General features: G+C 45.3%; 2 protein-coding genes across 6 annotated transcripts in view; one reads left to right on the top strand and one right to left on the bottom strand.

Moving 5' to 3' along the window:
- Positions 1 to 329: 329 nt before the first annotated feature.
- NTAQ1 (N-terminal glutamine amidase 1) lies at positions 330 to 10,269 on the bottom strand. Of its 3 annotated transcripts, none has more exons than XM_048048800.2 (6): positions 10,042 to 10,269; positions 9,755 to 9,854; positions 8,939 to 8,989; positions 7,478 to 7,626; positions 6,986 to 7,110; positions 330 to 630 (listed from the first exon to the last, which is right to left on the bottom strand). In XM_048048800.2, the coding sequence occupies exons 1-6, from the start codon at positions 10,116 to 10,118 to the stop codon at positions 497 to 499; spliced, it is 636 nt and encodes a 211-aa protein (XP_047904757.2). In that variant the 5' UTR covers positions 10,119 to 10,269; the 3' UTR covers positions 330 to 496. The 3 variants fall into 3 exon arrangements, with proteins under 3 accessions (XP_047904757.2, XP_066846820.1, XP_047904772.2); XM_048048815.2 differs by having other exon boundaries at positions 567 to 6,285; XM_066990719.1 differs by lacking the exon at positions 8,939 to 8,989.
- Positions 10,270 to 10,403: 134 nt separating this feature from the next.
- ATAD2 (ATPase family AAA domain containing 2) overlaps positions 10,404 to 21,327 on the top strand; it is a 32,460-nt gene continuing 21,536 nt past the window's right edge. Inside the window, exons 1-8 of one of the 3 annotated variants that reach the window (XM_048048770.2) lie at positions 10,537 to 10,665; positions 11,564 to 11,854; positions 14,094 to 14,236; positions 14,720 to 14,766; positions 15,896 to 16,049; positions 17,117 to 17,198; positions 18,676 to 18,754; positions 20,914 to 21,024. In XM_048048770.2, the coding sequence (XP_047904727.1) occupies positions 14,145 to 14,236; positions 14,720 to 14,766; positions 15,896 to 16,049; positions 17,117 to 17,198; positions 18,676 to 18,754; positions 20,914 to 21,024 (565 nt within the window). In that variant the 5' untranslated portion in view covers positions 10,537 to 10,665; positions 11,564 to 11,854; positions 14,094 to 14,144. Of the gene's footprint in view, positions 10,666 to 11,563; positions 11,855 to 14,093; positions 14,237 to 14,719; positions 14,767 to 15,895; positions 16,050 to 17,116; positions 17,199 to 18,675; positions 18,755 to 20,913; positions 21,025 to 21,327 lie in introns of all 3 variants that reach the window. The other 2 variants (XM_048048765.2, XM_048048756.2) reach the window with 2 other exon arrangements.

Below are 21,327 nucleotides of genomic sequence, written 5' to 3'. Positions count from 1 at the left end.
CGTCCCCTTCCCCCCAGCCGGGTGTTCCTGCCGCTGTCCTTATGCCACCAACAGCAGCTGCCTGACCTCCTGGCAAGCTGGCTCAAGGAGCTAAAGGGAAGAAAAAAACCTTCACTTCTTTCTCTCAGTTTAGCTCCCTATAAAAACGCGGCAGCAGTTAGCAGTACGAGCTACCTCGTTCAGTAGTTTATTTTTTCCCAAAGCTTTTCTTACAGCGTTTAAACGCTCTTCTCAATGCGGGCATAGTAGGTGGCAAAGCAATCCGTTTATGGTGGGATGTCAACCTCTGATTTGACGTATTAGAAAAAAAAAACAAGTTCACTCTTAAGTAATAAAAATAAAAGACTTTATTCAGTTCAGGGTACATTGGGTATTCTGTTTGCCCAAACGTTTATTCCATATAAAGGAATGTAAACCATTCATAAATACAATGTAAGAGCAGCAAAACAAATCAAACCGACTGACAACTGCAGCAGAACGAACTTCTTTGTTTACTTCACTGTCCTTTCAAGGAGTAGCTGTAATTAGTCAGTCTGCCAAACCGACGCACAAAGTCCGATAAGGGGAGCACTGAGCCCCAGCCCACTTTGGGATTCATACTGATGAAATCATCCAAGTTCATCTTGGAGTCTAAAAAAAAAAGGGAAGAGAAGCAAAACGTCAGAGTTCCTGATTCAGCTTCTGTAGCACATACAGCTATTATGAAAAGCCCAAGAAAAAAAAAAAAACATTTGAAAGTTTAACTCAAAGCAGTTCATAGCACGCTTGCTGAGCAGCAGCCCAACAACTCCGCAGACCGGACGGTGCTACCAGAACCTCTATTTCCAGCGCCTGCAATGTGGCGTTTGTCCTGAACCCCCCCCTTCTGCCCACGGCAGTAATCCCATTACCTGATCGGTAAGCCTCATTAGTCTTTAGGAACAGCGTGCATAAGATTTTATTTTTCCCTGCAACAGCAGCCTGGAAGAGTTGAGGAGCATCAGAGAACTGGAGTGCAGACAACAACCCAAACAGGGAGCTGCGAAGCACCAGGTGCCTCGCAGTCCCTGCCCTTGCACAAACCCGGCTGCTCGAGGCAGGGGAGCTGTTCCCCCGCAGCCAGCCGAGCCAGGGAGCTTCTGCAGCGACAAAAACGGACCGGCCACAGCAGCAGCCACAACAGGGAGCTGCCTGGCATCTTTCAGAAGCCTCTTGGCAAACCCAGAGTTTGTTACTCCCCAGGCTGCTTACGCTGGTGCTTTCTTTCCTTCCAGCCCCAAACTGTCTTTGCTGCACGCTGGCCCAGCCCCGCAAGGCAGGGAGAAACCTCTGACACGGCCCAGCCGGGAGCCTGGAGGGAGGCTCAGGCTGAGAGGGCACAAACCTCAGCTGGGGGCAAACGCTTTTTTTTTTTTTTTTTTCTTTTTGTCTCCTGAACCGCTTCAGGTCGTCAGAGAGGGAAAGGTTAATTGCCGTGTTTTCAAGAGAAAAGCAAGGAGTTTGGCCTCTCCCCGCAGGAGAGGCAGAAACCATTCTGCCCCAGCTGCGGATCCCACACTGCTCAGCAGAACTTGCTGGTCTGTGGCTTGGGGTTTAGGCACCTCGTGTCTCTTTTTTCTGGAGCTGGCCTAGTGCAAGCTGCTGACTCAGCACCATACTGATCAGAGATTTTCGACTCCTGAGCCTATTCAGCTCTAATAACGATCTGTGGGTTTGTTGTTGTTATGTTCTCACTGACGATCTGTGCAAATAATCTTTTCTAATAGACGTTAAAAAGAAAACTGGAAGAGATTCAGTTTAAAAAACAGAGTGGGGGAGCCCATGGGTTTACTGCTACAGCTTTTCTGCTCTATTTATTTAACACGGGTGATTCCTGTGCACATTTAAGGATTAAAAACCAAACTAGAGTGGGCTCTAATGGACAGATTAGAAATGGAATTTGCTTCACCTGCAAAAAGCCTGTGTAATTAGGCTTACCATTACAGACAGCGTAAGCGAGGAAGGGAAGACAACTTCTGGGAATCCCATACCCTGCAGTCCCAGCCAACGCCCAGCCCCTGCAGCCCTCTTGTTTGCACCACATCTACACTGCGGCACAGCTTTGTGATTTTCTGAGCCCCAGCTCTCACTGCTTGCAAGGTCCGTCCCCTAACTCGACCTTCTCCTTGCCAGCCTGTTTGGGCACGCACATCAAAAACTCTCCAGTCAAGCACGGTCCTACTGCTGCCACGAGTGCCAGCACAAGGCCACTTTCTACTCGACTGTGTGGGGATTTAAAATAGCACAAGCCCAGCAGCTTGCTGTTGTAACTCCAGAACAATCAACAGAGGCTAACGGTTCCAGCTTGCAGGTAGCCTGGTAAGCTTGTTTTCCAGTTCCCAGTTTGTCTTTTCCTCCCAGATGCTTTTATTTCACAATTAACGTGATTACTCATGTAGTTTAAGATTTGAAAGATAAATAAGTTTCCTGCTTTATGTGCACCGAGCATAGCAGAAGAATAATTTAATTAAAGTGTTCTGTGAATGGTGAAGAAGCCCAAGGGGGATTGTTCCAGTAGAGTCACAAACACAGCTGCTGCTGTTAGCAACTTGGAAGCTGCTGTCACACTGTCTGTAGGAAGTGAAATATTCTCTGACATTCAGAAGGGTGGTGGCAGGGCATTAACACAGTGCATCAGAAGTTTAATGAGAGCAAAACCTGTTGTAACAAGCCAACGAGAACCATCCCGTGAAGAGCAGATGGTCTAAGGACCAGTCACTAGGTGGCACTGAAGCAGTAGGACAGCTGGGTAATTACCCCTAGGAAAACACAGAAGAGCTCTCCCATTTCACTCTGTTCAGGAGATAAAAGTCCCCCCATGTCATCCTTACTACTCGTGTGTTACATCTGAAGGCTGTGCACGTTATGCGAGACCTTACAGCTTCAGGCAACAGCTCAGCAAAAATGCAGGAGAACACCACAAAAGCCTTTTTCTGAAGCAGATGAAAACCGACAGACAATAATAATAAAAATCTGCTGTTTATTTTTAAGATTTACAACACGCTCACAGTCCTCCTCAGGTGCTGTAGGTGTTACACTTGTCTGCATTTGGGCACGCACAGAGCTAAGGCTTCCTCTTTGCCCAAACTCACTTTGTTTTTACAGCCCATGAGGCCTACCTGGTGCATCCTGAGATTCTTGCGTCTATCTATTTCTTTTTGATCAAGTCTGAGACTTTTGCCCTGAGCAGGGACAAAATAAAAGGCTGTGAACTGTCCAATGGCATTATCAGCCATGGTACCTGTGGCGTCTGCCAGCAGGAGTCAGGGAGCGATGTTTCAGCCGAGCCTCGGTTTGGCTCACAGACCTTGGATGAACTCTGCGCAAGGACAGCTGCCAAAGTCCTGCTGGAGCTGAGCGATTGGAAACCAAGTCTCCAAGGCTCCTCAGAGTGTTTAAATTCTTCCAGGCTTCCTTTAAATACCTCAAATACTAAATAACTAAGGGTAGTTGTATACTTATCTCCATCCTACTTGATTCTTTACTTACTCAAAAGCTCACGAAGTGAGGACCTAACTTGACAGTTTTATTTTCAGACGAGGATCAGGTTATAGTGCACATGAGCTACTTTGATCTGTATCAGTCTTTTTTCCCTTTTGCTAGGATCCTTCCACTACCTTGTGAAGAAGGTACAGAAAGGAACTGCAGACATCTGCCTGCCCTGTGTAGCAGCTGCCTGTTACATAAATACATCACACACGGCACCTCCACAGCTCCTCAGCTGTCCTACTCGCATTCTTCAAAAATAACAAGCCCGTAATTTATGGCTTCTAGGGATTGTAATAATAATAAAGAGAACAAATCCATCCTGTCTGTGTGCTGCCAAACACCTGGCGAGAACTGAAAATCAAACTGAGGCTTTTCAGCGGTAAGAGCTGGTGCTACCAGTTGTATCGAAGCAGTAAGGCCTGAGTAATGTGAAACGCAGCGTGCAAGCTGGATTGTACACAGGCTTGCAGCAAGGAGGGCTCATCTCATCGGGACTCAAACTACGCAGAATCAACCCTCATTCATTTGTAGAAGGAAGACTTAAAAGAAAAACCCAGGCTGGGCTAGCCAGCTTTAGAATGGTGAATCCACGCCTCAAATCCTACCTTGTTTGTTTTGCGTAAAAAAGCAGGATGCACCCAGCTCCTCGGTTAGGGCACCCAGCTCCTCCGAGCAGCCACAGCAGAGGAACAGAGGCCAGAGCACTGCCAACACGAGACTTATTCCAACACAAGAATTATTCCTTCTGAGTTAGTATTAGGAAAAAAAATTGCTTCATTGGTTCCTGATAGGTTTATTGCTTCAATTCCGAAAGGAATTTCACAATCATTAAAACACTTCCTGGCATACTTCATAAAAAGGCATCGCTGGTCCCAGTGTCTCATCCCAGCACCACAGTGGGTATTTACATTACCCTATTCAGCCTACATTTGACTTAGATGCTACAGAATTTCCTTGCCCAAAGCGCTCTATTTGGGCTCAGCAGCTGCTCTGCCCTGGAAGAGGCGATATTTCAGTATCAAGAACAAAACCTCCTGTCTTCTTAAAGTTTACTAAAAGCTTTAAAACCCCACGGGATAAGAGAAGCAAGGTATGCTGAGTGTAACATCCTTTAACACGCAGCAGGACCAGAGTGCTGATTATCTTTAAATACCCCAAGTTCAGGGGCTCATTTCTTTTTAACAGTACAATGCTCATACATTTATAAAAATATATGTATTTATTGTATTTTTTTAGTCTTCAAGCATTTGTTTAACATCAGAGACAGAGCAAATAGACATAATGTAAGTCCTTGTACCTGATCACCTTTTGTAATCATCTTCTCAAGAGCTTATGACTTTGGCTGCTCTAAATGACAGCAATATAATAGCAAGGAGTCATATAATGTTCTGATCTCGATGTGCCTCACAAATAAATGGGCACTACAATATACATGGCCAGTTCTGCCAGCTGCTAAATTGCAGTCACCTCTAACACAAGAAGCGAGCAATTTAATCTTAGACAAACACAAGTTCACATGGAAAGGAGAGTACTCTAAGTGGGGAGGAAACAGTTACCTGTGAAGGCATTTGGTACGGATGAACATTTATGTCCCAGGCTCCTTTACGCTAACCAAAGGTCAGCCGCCCGGCTTTCTATCGAGTTTAAAGTCAGGTGCTTTATGCCTGATAAAACCGTGCTGGAAATTACCAGTGTCTAAAGGGAGAGAATTACCACCTCCTTTTCGCGTGTGATGCTTTCTAAATCTGCACACTGGCCTGCAGAAGGCCTGTCGATCTGCGACCTGCACCACCGGAGCACAGGACCTGGATTCAGCCCAAAGTTACCACGTGCTCGTTCCCCAGCAGCCACCCCTGGGCTCCTCACTGGCTGCTGGCATGGCACCCACTGAAGCACACACTGTTCCAAGGTATCCCAAGGAAAGGAAAAACAAAAACAAAGCCTGAGAAACTCGCGCTGAGTGAAAGGCAGCCTGAACGAGATGTCCTCGATCTGACAGTCTCCTCCTGTTCTGACCCAAATCTCGAAGCTACCCAGTCAGTGATCTTCCACCCTGGGTGGGCGCAGGGTAACCAGTTACCTTCCTCTGCAACACTCCGGTGACTGCCCGGATGACAGCACGTCACCACAGATGCACTCAGAGCCTTCCAGGTGTCTGGCAACAGGACAAGAAGCAAAGCACTCGAGCGGGAACACAGGAAATTCTGATTACATACCAGGAATTGTCTTTAATTCATGCCTGGGATTAAATACTGGAACACTGTACCTAGAGAGGTGGTGCAACCTCCGTCCCTGGAGTTGTTCCAGGCTAGACCGGACAGAGTCCTGAAGCCCCTCAGTCCAATTACACCTGCTTTGAGCAGGATCTGCACTGGATATCTCGGGGATGCTCCTTCCAGCCTGGCAAGGCACAGGCTAAGGAATGAAGTACAGGAGCGATGAGAGTCTCTGTATCTTTAGATACCTGCCAACATCCCAAAGACAATCTGGAGGTTGGCTGAGATTGGTGTACCTGTGCTCCTGCCCCCACTCATAACTCATTTACACCCGTGTGAAACACCAAACTTTCTTAGAAGGCAATACAAAGACTGCGAATTAACTCACCTGCAGCTTAAAACCACAAAAAACTTGGCTCTAAACACGAACAGTGTTCCTTCGACCCCACCTTCTCTAACAGAAGCACACAGTATTATCATATGATTAAAAAAGCAGCAAAACCAAACATGCACAGCAACAACAAACTCTACCGAAACAAAACTTCACCGCACTTTTCTCCATCTGGGAAGAAAACGAGAGAACAAACACACAGCAAACATTAGCCAGCCTGCCAAACACATGGTTAGAGTAAGCTGAAATGCCATGTGATAAAAATGGTTTAAGAAGCTGTGCAGACTGGAAGAGATGGTAGCTCTCCATTTCTCTGCTCGGACCCCAGGCTATTACCTAAACCACTCAGGGCTTTGGGAAAAATTTGCAGCTTGCTGCTTGCTTTCGAAGCATCCTTCAGTCCACTCACCTGGTAGAGAAACCTCAAACAACTCACGCAGGCAAACTGACCGCACCCAGCTGAACCAGAGAACTTGGTCCTGTCAAAATAACGTGCTCTGGCAAGATGGAACCTGCCCGCTGAAGCGTGGTAATCGCCGTGTTAAAAATTCCCTTTCTGACCCTAAGCAGGCTGCTTGGCCTCTGTTTCAGCTCCGCATTAGCAATGGGGGAACAGCATTTCATACCTCTTACTCTCTGCTCAGTTTCTGAAGATCAGTAGTTCGTGTCTGGTAACGGCAATGGCAGCTGCCAGGAGGCATGCTACACTTTGTATGTTCGGAAAAGGCAAGCACTGCAGAGCCCCATTTCTTCCTGACACACTAAGCCAGCTGGATACACTTCCGCATACGTGTCTAAAAGCACTTTTATTTATTGCGCCCACCACTAACTAAATCATTCAACTCTGGAAAAAGGAGTTCTGCCGGCTTACCTGCTGTTTCAATGCAGGGGTACGAGGGAGGAGGTTTCTGCCATTCGCCATTTGCATCTTTCATGTGAGATCTGTCTGAAGCAAACGTCTTCAGGTACAAATCTGCTCGTATCATTCGGATTTTCCTGAACAATAATGCGAAGATATATCAGAAGATATATTTATGTAATGCTGCATTAGTCACTCTGGACAAGAGCCCTTTCTTCCTCCCAGAGAGCCTTAACTTAAATACTTCACTCAGAAATACTGAGCCAAGCAGCTGGCCAGTTAAGAATAAACTACAGCAAGGAAGGGCTTTTGATCACAGATGATCAAAACAATGATTAATTGATAATTAAACAACGGCAACTAAAGAGCTTTAGAAAAATAATGCAGTGCATTTAGTTTCTTGGAGCATAACAAAAGACTTCTATCACTGTATATCCACAGAGTGAACTTCAACTTGGACTTTGTGAAATAACATTCGCGGTCTTCATCTTTTTTTGTCCCCACCTGTGAAATTCGGGGTGAAGGCTGTCATCCAGCCTAAAGGCCTCCCTGCTGTACACGTCAAAAGGACACGGGAACGGCAGCACTGTGTCAAGATCATAAATGAAGTTCTGCTCCCCACTGGAAACATGAAGTAGGATAACGTGGTAGTCCTGGGAAGAACGGTAATTGTCATGAGCTGAACAGTTGTTAATCAGAAACTGGCAAAGGGAGTAGAAAAAAAGCCTCCTAAAAGCTGAGGCTACAGCTCCTCTTCTTTAAATCCTGCTTCCTACCGCTCAGGTATCAGGCCTGTGATGTTCCAGCACCAGGAGAGAGGTTTCCTAATGCCTGCCTCAGCCCTCGTGCCTTTTGGTACACCTTGGTATTCTCCCCATTCTTTTGTACCCTTCTTTGATTTCAGCCTGGGCAGCTAACCTGAAGCGTACGCTAGTCCTAACACCACATCTTTTATTCCTTAACATGCAAGAAGCATAGGTACGGTGGGGGTTTGGAGAAACTCGAGTTACTATTTTCAGTATTAGTTACTTACACTGCAGTTTTACAAAATTAAATTGAAGGTAGTTGTTACCAGTTAACTCCTACTCCTTCTCAGATCATCTTGATAACGCTTGGACCTCTTTTTAAACCAAGCCTTTTTTTACAACATAAACACACTGATATTTTTCCAGAAAATGATTCTGCAATTACAGAATTTGAGAAATTCATAGATTTTTTTTTTTAAACACAATTTCTGAAACAAATTGCCACACGACATTATTTTTTTTCCCCATATGATATAACCATAACTACACATCTTTTAAAGGAATTCTGTAGTAGCAACTACTGAAGTATAGTCAATCAAATGACATGCCAAAGACACTGGAACAGCTTACATACATGCTGGCACCTGAAGACACGTATGCCTTACATTTTTCAATCCCATGTCAGACCTATATGGATATTTTCATCCATCAGCTTCTTACAAGACATCTATTTAATGTCCTACAAAGCTGGCGGGCCCCCAACAAATCCAGACAGTAATTTTCACATAATTGTTGTGCACTCTTACCGATGCTAACTAAGCTTTGTCACCTGTCGGTTTTATGGGCCATCTCACTGTTATTTTCCTGTGAACAATAAAAGGAGGACTGGATTTAGGCTGCTGCAGAAGAATAATAAACACTAATACAGAGCTACAGGAAGGCTGAGGTTGGAAGGGACTTCCAGAGGTCATCTGGTCCAACCCACTGCAGGCTGCAGCTTTCGGACATCTCTGAAGAGGGGGACTCCACAAGCACCCCGGACAACCTGTGCCAGAGCCCAGCCCGCTGCACAGTGAGAGTGCTTCCTGATGCTCAGAGGGAACAGAAACCTAAGTTCATTGCAGCAGAGGTGCCTAATGCTGCCCACATCTTATCCTGCAGATCTCAACTGCAGAAGCATGCACTTGAATACTGAGAAAAAAAGAACAGAATGCCTTACCCAGACGACAGGTTCATCTCCATGCCCTGACTTCTGTTTCCACAGTGGGATCTGAAAGTTAAGTAATTTGGCATAAACCACTTCTGACTTACAGAGATTAGTTTCAGGTTGAGTAAGTTCTTTGCTGAACTCTCTGTTTCATCAGCTTATATCAGTGCTGCTGTCAGAAAACCTGCTCCAGTTTCTATCTTTCAGAAGGATGAAGCTGGATGCTATTCTGGACCATATAATCATTCCACTAAACTGATGGATGACAGGGAAGAATGGCCCCACAGCCCGTAGGGACACCATGACTCTTTTTTCCCACAATCCAAGTGCGTCAGATAAGGACGATCATAGAATTTGAATGGTTGGAAAAGACCTCTAAGATCATCTAGCCCAACCTTTAATTATAATCAATGTTTGTCCTGCTCTGTTGTTTTAGAGTAACTTCATTTAAGTTTCAGAAGAATGCCACGAACCTTTTGTTCCCCTTATGTTATCCTTGGGGCGTCCAGAGGAGAGAGCAGGGCTCTATTGTGGCGTGGCAGTTCTAGCTGTTTGCTTTTACTGTTTCTCAGGTTCTGGTGTTGCCTTGATGTCTAACTTGGAGCAAATGCTGCGTGGGGTCTGGAGGCCAGAAACAAATGAAATTCCTCGTACTCCCAGGTGGCATTGCCTGCACGCCTCCGAGCCCACCGAGCTGCTGCAGGAGGGCCTGGGGCCAAGTCTCATTTACCCCAGGCTGTAGTTAAAAGGCCTGGGGCCAGCTCTCACCTGCCCCTGGCTGTAGTTTACCATCCCCGGCCCCACGGAGCGCACAACTCACCCACTCACCATCCTCCTCTCGTTGGATATGAAAACCGCGTAGAACTCCTCCAAAGGATACTCCCCCTGACCCCTGATGTAGTCGCACAGCTTCCACACGTTTTCCTCACTGCAAAACACAACCGTCGACGGTGCCGTTTTCTTTTCAATCCCCCTTTCACCTTCACCTCCAGCAACCCAAACCGGGTCGGGAAGGTCTCCCGGGGGGAAGCTTTAGCTCCGTTTCCAGCTCCCCCCTCAGAGCGCCGCCGGCCTCCGGTCAGGCGCCGGCCGCCATTTTGTGGCGCCTCCCTTACCAGTAGCAGCCGGTGTAGGCGCAGGCGGCTCGGGGAGGCACCGCCGGCCGGTACCGATCCTCAGCCGGCCCCGCCATGCTCGGGGGAAGGTTTCCGTGAGGGGACGCGACTGCGGGGCCGGGCTCCTTGGGGAGCCGCGGCGCCGCCTCAGGGCGGGCGCGGAGCCCGTGAGGAGGCGGCGCCCATGTGAGGGGGCGGCACGCGCCGCTTCCCGCCCGCCAAAAGTCTCAAACAGTGCGGCGGCCCTCCGCGTGTAACCTTCCGCCGGAAAGTTTAAAAAAAAAAAAAGTTCCAAAGGAAAAGGGCGGGCGAGGGCCGGTCTCCGTGAGGGGGGGGAGCCGGGCGGCGGCGGGATGGAGGAAGGAAAGGAGAGGAGGAAGAAAGGGGAGAGGAGGGAGATGGCGGGCTCCGTGTGGGGCGGAGGGATCCGCAGAGGTGCACGGCGCCTCCTCAGCCGCCTCAGTGGGCGCCGCCCCCGCGCCTCCCTCCGCCGGCGCCATGGTGGTGCTGAGGCGCAATGCCGGGAGCCGCCGGCCGCCCCTGGCCGCCATGGACGTGAGCTCCGAGTTCCTCTCGCTGCAGCCCGGCGGCAGGAGGACGAGCAGGGAGAGAGCAGCCCCGGCCGTGAGTTCCCGCGGGGTTCCCTCCGAGCGAGCTTTGGGGGCTGCGGGCGCTGAGGGGGTTCCTTTCCGCCCCCTCCCCCCTCAGCCCCGCCGCCCTCAGGCGCCTGTCAGGCGGCCCCGTGGGCAGGTGCACGCGGGGGATGCTGCGGGGGCTCGGAGACCAGCGCTGAGAATCAGCGTTAATTAGTGCTTAAATAAAAACACTTACTTGTGGGGCGCAATACGGCTACAACTTTCCTTAAGCTTTTGGCGGTGTTAGGGAAAACCCTAATTCGCTCTTAAGGGCAACCTGCGTGGCCGCAGAGGCCTTCTGGTATTCCATCCACACCGCTCCCAGCTCCGTCTTGCTGCTCCCATCCCTGCTCAGCATCACCTGGAGGAGTTGGCAGCTCTCCAGAGGTAACGCTCTGCTCTTCCCAAGGCAAGCCAAGGCAGAGCGGAACCCCCTCACAGCTCCCGGGGCGAGCCCTGCCTCCAAGTGATGTTTTCAGTGCCCCAGATCTTCAGTTGTTTGGATTCAGGTTGGGGTTTTGTGTTGCTTTTTCTCTTCCCTGTCCTCTTTTCAAGACTGCTGAACTAAGAAGGAAGAAGTTCTTGGGGTGTCTTTTTGCAAGCAGCCACTGGAGGCTGTGTAAAGATCTCGGCTTTGCTTTTGCAGTGTACACGAGAAACAGTTGTCAAAGCCTGCAAGGACTTGAGCGGCCTGTGGCACGTGAGGGAGGGCTATACAAAGTCAGGCAGAGAAAACAGCTGGCCCGCTTTCGTTGTGGGAACAGGAATGAGGAAGTTAAATATAAAGTTTTCACTGAAGTGAAAGCAGAATCCCTATTTTGAAATGGGTTGTAACGTTTTTTTTGTTTGTTTTGGTTTCTTTCTTTGTGTTTTTCCCCTCTTTGCAGAACTTCCCATGCTTCGAGGCATAGAGTCATTCTTGCTTCGTTTGTAGGACAGCCAGGCTTTGCTGAAGCACTCAAATTGCGGAGACATGTAGAAGTGCCCTAGATGACAGATGGTGATCCTGCTGCTAGCTGCATGTTCAAGTCCTAATGTCTCTTCCCTAGCTTTCTGGTGCGCAAAGACTTGGCTGTAGCAGCTTTTGCAGTTTCCCCAATATCAGCGAGCCGTTTACCTCCAGTTACTCAGCATATTTCATCCATCTAGGTTAAGGAGCATACAGCAGAAAGTCTAAGGTAAACTGGAATCTGATGGCTTTGTCCTCTCCCAAGTTTCCAGTCCCAAGGAGACCCGTGGCAGACTGTAAGCGGCTGCTGTCCCTCTGGAGGCTGTGCATCTGCAGCTTTACAACCCTGGTGTAATTAATTCCTGAGGCCAAACGAGGTCGTTTTGTTGTGATCTGTGCTTGACACCCGTGTGCTCCAGAGTTCCCTTTTTGTTTGGGGAAAGTGGAAAGTGGCCCTTTCCTGTGCTGAGCCTTCCTGAGTCATCTGTGTAGGGACTCGGCACCAGAGCTCCCAGCCTCGTAGCCTAAACACACTTATCTGTTTGAATGGCACCTGGGCATCTGCTTACTTCCTTAGAGACACCCAACAGCTAACTTTTTAGAAGCAATTGCTGATAGCTTCCCATAGTAGGAGGAAAGTAACTTTCAAAATACGAACTACTTCACGAAATTCCTCCCTCCAGTTTCTTTGTTGTTCTGGTTTAGCCACTTGCTTCTGCTGAATTTCACTTGAGTGCATTTTTTCAGCCGTGTATGGCTGATAGGAGCTAGTTCTGCCCTTCTGGCAGCTTGCTGCAGTTAACATAGCGCTTCTCAGTGTCTGCTGTCTCACTGACTTGGGGACACCTTCATAGGAGCAGAGGACGGTCAGAGTTAGCAATGTCCATTGTTCCTGCTTTGGCTGTGCCCTCGTTTGAGGCAAGGTGAAGGTAAAAGGAGAGCTGATAAAGAATAACACAAGTACATGGCACTGGGCTTGTTGCAGAGAAGTCAACAAACAAATGCATAACTGTATGTACAGAGATTTCCCGAGGTATTCCACTTTTTTTTCCCCACTAATATCCACACTGACATTCTGTAAGTGTTTCTTCTTTCAATCTGGAGTTTAGCTTTCCCCAAACAAGCTCAGGGTGATTTTCAAGAATGACATCGGAGCTGGATTCTTTCTCCATTCCCCTCGTGCTTTGTGGACTGGAGGCGCGCTCCATTTGTGTCAGGGAATGACATTTTGTCTGGGGGCTTGCTTCCAGAAGCGGGCTGCGTGTGCGGGGCTGCCCAGGCAGCCCACCCTGCGCACCACCCGAACCGTCCCGGTCCCCGCGTGCCTTTGGCCAGAGCTCAAACCGAGGCAGTCAGAGCCGACCGGTGTGCTCGGGGCAGCCGGCAGCTCTTGGCCTTGCATTTCAGCTTGGGGGGCACGGTGTGCAAATAAACACACAGGGAAAATCCTAAGAGGCAGCAAAGGTTTATTAAAACTTGATTTCTTTCTTAAGCCTCCCAGAGGAGAAACGTTAAACATCGCTGTGACAGACCAGGCTGGCTCTCCTTAAGCTTCAGGTCTTGTTACATCTCTGCTGGATCTGAGAAACAAAAAATGTCTTTAAAAGTTGTTTCGGGTGCCTGGATTCAAACACGTGCTAGGGCAAGCATCTCGTGAGGCCCCTTTCCATCAGCACAGAGAACAGGAGGAAGAAAGGCGCTCTCCCACGTGCCCTTACCAGTGCCCTCCTCTAACTTCTTCATGCCTTTGCCATTCTCTTGAGCAAACGCTAACTAAGCTCTTAGTAAAGTTGGTGCCGAGGAGTAGAAGAATCTTATCTATTTTCTGACTTTAGAGTGAAATTTGGTTTGATGTACTCTTAATGAAACTTCATTTTGTAAACAGAACGAGCCCCCCCTCAGGGTTATCACTGCTTCCCTCCTGTACTAAAAATGATAGTAGTCATCCTTGTAGGAGCAGCAGTATGACAAAGGTCAACAGTAGTAAGAAGGGTTGTAAGCTTTGATATAACGAGCCTTGCTCTTTTTTTGACAGAGCTCCCAATAAACATATTTAGCAAGGTCTGGAGATGGGAGAAAAACTCTTAACTAGATTTTAATTCTAGGATGTATAATGTCAAGCTTGACTGTTCCTCTGACTAAATGAATTTAAAGTTTTTTTTGTTGTTGTTTTTTTCATGAAATACTAAGTTTATGTGAAAGGTTTTGCTGCGATATCTTTTTGCCAAGGTATTAAGCGTAAGTTATCCACAAGAAAATGGTGGGGAGAGGGGAGCCTTAGTTTTGAAAGCTGATTTTTCTTTTTTTTTGTTTTTTTTTTTTTTTTTTTTTTTCTTGAGCACAGCAGTGGTTCAGTGTCTACCCCACTGCCAAGTCGGGAGGGTTAACTAAACTTGCGTGAGGCAGAATTTCTTTATGTGAATCTACGTGGTTCACATAAATACATTCATATTTCCTTCTTTTCATAGGATTATTCTTCTGGCAGTATTGAATGTTTCAATGGACACTGTTTAAGATCAATGAGAAAAAGCATCCTGCGATGTTCAGGCTCCAACTTTGAGGAAAGTATGGCAATATTGAGTGAAAATGTCAACAGAGGACACTTTTCAAGGTATTGTATTTCTATACATTCAATCTCTGTTCAATTTATAGATTGAAAAGCAAGAGTGAAAGCGTGTCCAGTGAGCCATGGCCTGATAAACCTTCAGCTAAAATCAGCAAAGTCTTATGAGTATGCTGATGTTGGTACCAGTACCTTAAAACTAGAATCCCTCTTCTCAGTGAAAGTCTTCTGCTTTTCTAAAAACCATGCGTGTTTTTCCCAACCCCTTCGAGGTATCTTTTCCACTTTGGTCACTGAGCTATTGCTCATACTTTTGAGAATTCACCGTGAGCAAGTTAGGAAATGTGGGTACGTACAGAACTGTGTGCATGTGGTATGCGACAGACTTGGGATCTGGATCCTCCATGTGGTGCTTCTCTTTGTATACCATGGAGCACTGGCTTGTAAACCTGGTGAAATTTCCCATTTTTGTTGGGTCTAATACAAGAATTCTTTTCCCCCTTCTCTCCTCTGTCCTCTTTCTTAATGTAGGCAGTTGACAAAGCCGAAATCAAACAGAAAAAAAGAATATAATGCAGGTAAGTGGCTGTAACTCCCTAGGATACCTGTTTATGCTGGTTACTGAAGGGGATGGCACTTGGTCACTCCATCGATTTCATTTGGCCCCAAACCTTCTGAACTCATCAGCTCCTTCACTCATCAGTGACTTTTCTGATGTTTGGAAGCTCTCACTGAAGTTGAGCAGTTTGACTTGAGACCAAACTGCAGGGCTGAGTTACCAGGCACGCTTGGTGCAGTGAGGCCACTTGCTGATGAGTGGAAAAATCTCTTAGCTGCAGGCAGTGTCCTCCCAGCTGTGGGCCAAATGGGGGCAAGCGGCCTGAAAGACAGCATTTCCCGTGCTGTAATTCAAGTTCCAACTGTGTAAAGTAAATTGTTATTTAGTGAGCTCAAACTTAGTCAGCCTTTAGTAAGCTCAAACTTAGAGTTGGCAACCACAAACTTAAACCTTAGCTGTGATCCTACCGCCACAGTGGTGTAGCTCTTGCCTTCCCCTTGTCCTCTTGGCTATTTTAATGCTAGTGCAAGCAACAAGCCTGTGCCAAAGGATGCTGTATGGTAAACAGTGAGCAGACTTTTTTTCTAAAAAGCAAGAGTTTGAGTTATCTGGTGTTTGGGTACTTCTCTTGAAACGGTTCTTATCTCCTTGAGCTGTTAGATCTTAATGCAGGAAATGAAAGTGCTGCGTGCTTAAACAGGGTAATAAAGCATACATCTTAGGAAGAGACTTAAAATGTAATAGTTTTTTTAAACACTGTTAGATACAGTTTTGCATGAATGGAGTGAAAACACCTTAGAGAAAGGTGTTGATTGTTTTCACTTTTTCAAGACAGAAGTAACTGAAGTAAACTTCCCTCCTGCGTGGAACAAAAGTTGCACATGTGTTTTTGTCAGACTAGCTTTCAGTCTTTTAAAAAGTTTCTCTACAGGTCACGCTTTTAAGTAGACAGTTTAAACGTTCAGAACGGTAAGTGAGTGGAATGTGGTGGTCATGACAACAAGTTCTGATTCAGAATTTAACGAAAAAGCAGTCCACCTCAGGGTGTCTTTTTTGCTTGTCCCTTTACATTTTACAAGAGCAGTGGTGAAATCAAGAGAAGCCCATCTTTACTGTCTCAAAATACTGTATTCGTTTCCGAATTTCAGTCACCAGAACGCTGAGGACCAGAGCTGATGTAAAAACTGCGAGACGAGTCCGTGGAGAAAACGGGGATCTGGAGCTGCGCCGAAGCTGCAGAGTTCGACGAAGTCGTTACCCTACTACAAACTCATCCATTCTGTTTGACAAACTTATAACAAAGTAAGTCGTCTTTTCTTGCAGACCTCCTAAAATGATCTTTCTTAGCAAGCCTTTGTGCTATGGCATGGTGTTGGCCTCGACTTGCTCTGTATTTTGACAGCAGAGAGGTACGGTCGCGCCTGGCATTGTGAGTTCAGTATATTCGGGGGTAGGCCGAGACTTCCTTACGTGCCCTCGTGTTTGCGATGCATTGCTACAGGTAACTACTGGCCACCAGTGGCTGGTACTGGTCACGTATCACAGGCTTTGGGTTTAATTTGCCGCTGAGGTTGTAGTTTTGGGATTGGCATTTGATGAGAGATCTTCATACTGAGCGTCTTTTATATATGGGCCTAGCGGGTTTCTGGGGTGTCTTCTGAACCCGAACGATTACTTTACCTGTGACTTTCATTAGATTTAACTTTCCCCATTCAGCAGTTTTCTTAGTGTCAGAAGTGCCTTCACTTTTAATGAACTTTTTGTTCCATACTTACAAAAGCGAATGTAACGCTCGGTTAAGAAACTTAGGACAGTTTGATACAGTCAAAGTGAAGTAGTCCTAGCGATTCTGCGTTTCTGTCCGTGGTTTATTTCTGTTTCTGAAGCCAAAATTGTTTTCTGCTTCAGAATTTCATTTCATTATTTTCTACAACATGAAACTTAGATTACCATGAAGAGAAGAACAAACAGCCTTTCCTTGGTGAACAAAAAATGACTTAATGCTACTGTGCACAGCAACTTAAGTAGTACTAAAAGCTGACATAATTTCTTTCTAATGTCTTATTATAATACTCAGAATTCTTATTTTCCTCCTGCATTTAAATATATACATATTTTAAATGTGCTCAGTAAGGGGAAAATAAGCCTGAAAACAGTGTATGTTTGCAAATCCTCAAATGTTTGTTCTTAAATCTCTATCAAAAATAAAGATTTCACCTAATTTTTTGGTAATGTCTAAAATCTTGGCTAAGTATCAATGACTTTTGCTTTGTGCATTCTATATTAAAACGTCCTATTGATTATCTGTACTGTTTAATTTTTTTCATATATGCCTAACTTTGCTCTTACATGTCAACTTTCTATCTTAGTACTGCAGAAGTTGTGTTGCAAAAAATGGATGAAATGGAGCAGATCCGTAGATACCAAAGAAGACATTGGGAAGACGTTGAGGTGCGCAGCAACCCAGAAACAAATACTCCTTTATTTTGCCATTTTTGTAGAGTATTTCACGTAGGGAAGTAATTTAGTTGTGATTTTAACTGAACTGAAATAACTTCCTTCCAAAGAATAGTGTGGTCTAAAGTAACATACAGTCTTGCTCTCTAATTACAACTTCATGTCTTACTGATAGAGTTGTGCTCCAGGTATCTTTTAAGAGTGGAGGAAGTATCTTCTGCAGAAGATGTGAGATAACAGGGGGATGCTGAAATGCGTGTCTCATACTCCAGTTTCTGAATTGCCTTCTGCTTTTTGAATGGACACTGTTTACAAACAGCGGTTTCAGACTTGGGTTTTTACTCCAAATCTTACTAAAAGCTCTGACTGGGGGACTGAATATGCAAAAAGACTGGTGCTTTCCATCACCTGGGCAGTTTAAGCTGTTTTATCTTTTTCTCCTTAGCTCCTAAATCGTATTTCTCGTCATGCTCGGGAACACATTTACTTGGAAAGCTTAACAAAAGGCAGTGCGTAGCTTCCTGTGTTTGTCACTCACCCGAATTTTGATTCCTGTTAACGTGTTTTTTTTCTTGAGAGCTCACAAAGAATCTCCAGTATCATGTAGTTTTAATCATTTGTTACAGGCAAATGGAATTGTTTTCATAAATTGACTGAACTGGCATTTTAGAATACGTCCTTGGTTGCGAGCTGCTCCCAGAATTTTCAGGAACTTGAAGCCTTTCATATTTCCGACTGAATTAACTGGTGGCTACTTTATGTATATTTGTTCCTGTGGTGGCTTGGTCATGAGCTTAAGTAATGCCCTGTGTCTAGAGGAACTCCTGTTAAAGTTGTATGCAGCAGTCATACTTCCTCTGTCTTAGTTTTGCTCTATTAAATTAAATTATTCTACCGTTCTTTTGAATGATAGGCACATCATTTAAAAACTTCCTGATAGCCTGCCTTCGTAGCCTTTTGTTTAGATCTGAATTCCTTTTTTTTTCCCTCTCAAATCTCAGAATAGTTGAGGTTAGAAGAGACCTCTGGAGGTCATCTGGTCCAACTGCAGGGACACCTAGAGCCGGTTGCTCAGGGCCATGAAATTAAACCAGAATTGTCCACAGTACTTTTTATTAGCATCTCTCACACGCCTGTATGATTTTTTTTTTTTGGTATGTCTGCTAGGAAGGTAATTCTTTTTCCTCGGTTCTGTCACGCTGTAGGTTATTAACCTATGATTAACTAATGCACTCAGCTTTGTATCTGGGCAAGTATTTAACCACCGCGTGTACTGAGCCCTAGTTTTGAGCAGAAATTCTTGTTACTGATTGTGGGTGCGCACAATCCTATTCCCATTCTCTCCTCCTGTGCATTAATTTATTTTTTTGTGTATATGGAGTGCCTCGATAATGTTACTGTGTAGGCAACAAGTATGCACGTCTGTTTTTCTGCACGTTTGTGACCGATCTTTCTTGTTGCTTTGAATCAGGAAAACCTTGATATCTTCACCTGTGTGAATCCAGACTGTCAAAGAACTGCTAAACCTGGCAGTCCAGATGAGATTGTTGGTGAGTTCTGGTTTTAAGCTTCCTTTACTCTGTTCTAACCAAAAGCCTTGTCTTAAACAATTGAAACAAGCTAAATTACTGGGTATTTGTCTTCTATAAAAATTCTGTGTTGCTATTGACTTTACAAGCCTTAGTTATGGACTCTAGGGCTGTACTGTAGTGAGCTCAGAACAGGTGTTTAAAAAAAAAAAAAACAATGCGTTTTTCCAAACTGCTTTCAAGATAAAAGGCAACAGATGGTTGTAGACAGGTGGGAATGGAAAGAAATGGACAGTATCATTCAGCATGCGAAACAGCGATACCGCTACAGCAGGAGCGTGACAGTTTTCATGGTTTTGAGCAGCACAGCAAGAATTTTCAGGAAGCAAGATAGAGAGGCTGCCAGATGTGTACGAAAAGCTCCTCCCAGGTGTGAAGCTCAGCAGGAGAGAAGATAGCGTTGTGCATTTTTGCGTTTAGAAGGTAGCCAGTGTAAGCTGCTGTCAGGGCCTGTAATTAGGAGCTGTCATCTTGGTACTCAGTGACTTGTGGAATGAGGTTAAGCCACGGAAGGCCATATTAACTTTGAAGTGATGGGAAAACTTACAGTTTTTAAGAAGAATGTTAGTTGTGATGAAAGCAATAAATCAGATCATCCTCGTAGGAGCTTTCTAAACAGATCAGGACGGGGCAAGACTGTACTTAAGGACAGAAAAGGATGTTGTGGTAGTTGAGCTGATAAGTTAGATTATGTGGTAGAGCTCACCTGTACACCCGCAAAGGAGCTCAGAGAGACAATGACAGGAGGCAGAGCCCCAGAAAATACTTTGCTCCTCCCATCAGAGGAGCAGAGAGATGCACAGTGGCAGGTGGGAACCCGAGGGAAGGACTCGAGAGGAACAATGACTTGGCCATGGACTAGTAAGGGAGAAGCAGAGTTGACTCATCGTTTGGAGGTTTAGTTAGGAAAACATTAGCTTAAGGTCTTAATAAGAGTAGCTTGAATACAAGGCGGGGGCCGGTCTAGAGGGAGAAGCTTGGTTAAAGTGTGTGGGTTTCAGGGAGTTGTGCAGCAGAGACTTGTAGAGAGAAATTTTAAATAGCATGTTGAATGGGAAATGAGCCTGGGGCAATTAATCGATGATCAAAATACAAACTACAATTTTAAATTAGGAAAAAGCTAGTATATACTTTTATAATTAAAAATAGGCCAGAAAAGAGTGAGAAAAGTGCCAGTGTTGTTATAAAAGAAGTTATTGGAACAAAGGAAAGGGTTGGCGGAGCAATAAAGCAGAGAAATTCATGCTTTTGTGATAGGAGTGTTGGAGCACCAAGGACTGGAGATGGTAGTGATCACAAACTCATTTACTTATTTCTCAGTTTTCCATGTGCTGTCTGTATACCCCACAGCACTTATCTTGCATTCAGAAAGCAATGCAACCTTTCGGGTTAAAAAATAAAAAAACAAAAAGGGCAGTGCTTTTCAAAAAAAAAAATTTAATTCCTTTTGGCAGACAGGTAGGTGAATGGAGTATGTACGTTCCTGCCTTGGTGTCCTGCTGTTAGCGTGAGAGGATATTCACCAGAACCTGGTAGATAATTGCACTCTGGTTTTTGTGCTTTTTACCATCTTTCATGAAACAACTTCAAGTTACTTGACGGAAGCTAATGGCCTAAGCTTATATGCATTTGGCATTGTTTTCTCATTGGTGAGCTTCAGGCCTGTGACTGGCCCGTTACGGCTCACGGAATTTGTGGCAGAGATACACTCGGACCTAGATTACTAGGCTTAGTCTTAGCACTACAGACTATTAAAACCATTTCCATGAAATACTTTCTCAAACTAAGAAGAAGTGACTTTCTGAAATAGCTGTTTTCATAAGGTCTGCATCTTAGCTAAGCAATATGACAGAATTTTGCCTGTTGTTAAACACCGAGGCTGATGACAAGTCGATCAGCAGTTTCAGAGAGGACGGAACAATGTCTAGGTGCATGCTCGTCTGTTAGGATTTGTGATTTCTGAAACATGACTTGCATAAATTCATCCTAAGGTTTTGCAGGATCCACTGTGTCATTAAGATAATGGTAATAATAAAACCTACAGGCATCTGTGTAGTGCATTTTGGATTTAATATAATTTGCAAAAGTACTTAACGATTCGGTGTCATTTTGTGGTACAGTACAGACATCAGGAGAAAATGAGAACAAAGAAAATGATGGTGAAGATATTCCAAGGCGTTACAACCTTCGACAGAGGAAACCCGTTGATCGCTATCAAGCTCCATTGGAAAGTAGGTTAAACGCACAGTTTCTCTTAAAACCTTATTTCTTGCGCATAAATGAGATAAAATTTTTGAATGCAAATACACATATATTTGCGCACACAGTTCTATTTCAGGTCTGTACCTTCATTCTGCACGTAAACTTCACTGTTTTTATCAGACGCACGTGTCCTGTGCACGTTCTATTTCTTTGCTCTTTGGCATACTTAGTGCTCTTTTTCATTTGGTGTATGCACTGGTCTGTTTCTACTGGCTGTCAGTGCTGTATTACAAATGCAATGCTAACTGCTGTAGTGTGACTTCAGAATGCCC

Source organism: Anser cygnoides, chromosome 2 (assembly GCF_040182565.1).
Source record: "Anser cygnoides isolate HZ-2024a breed goose chromosome 2, Taihu_goose_T2T_genome, whole genome shotgun sequence".
Lineage (NCBI taxonomy): Eukaryota > Metazoa > Chordata > Aves > Anseriformes > Anatidae > Anser > Anser cygnoides.
This window is presented reverse-complemented; position numbering and strand designations above follow the sequence as displayed.

Coding starts and splice junctions, on each gene's coding strand:
- NTAQ1 (XM_048048800.2), bottom strand. CDS start 10,118: ATGGCGGGGCCGGCTGAGGATCGGTACCGGCCGGCGGTGCCTCCCCGA. Junction 9,855..10,041: donor GCCTACACCGGCTGCTACTG/GTAAGGGAGGCG, acceptor TGTGTTTTGCAG/TGAGGAAAACGTGTGGAAGC. Junction 7,627..8,938: donor GAGATGAACCTGTCGTCTGG/GTAAGGCATTCT, acceptor CGTTCTTCCCAG/GACTACCACGTTATCCTACT.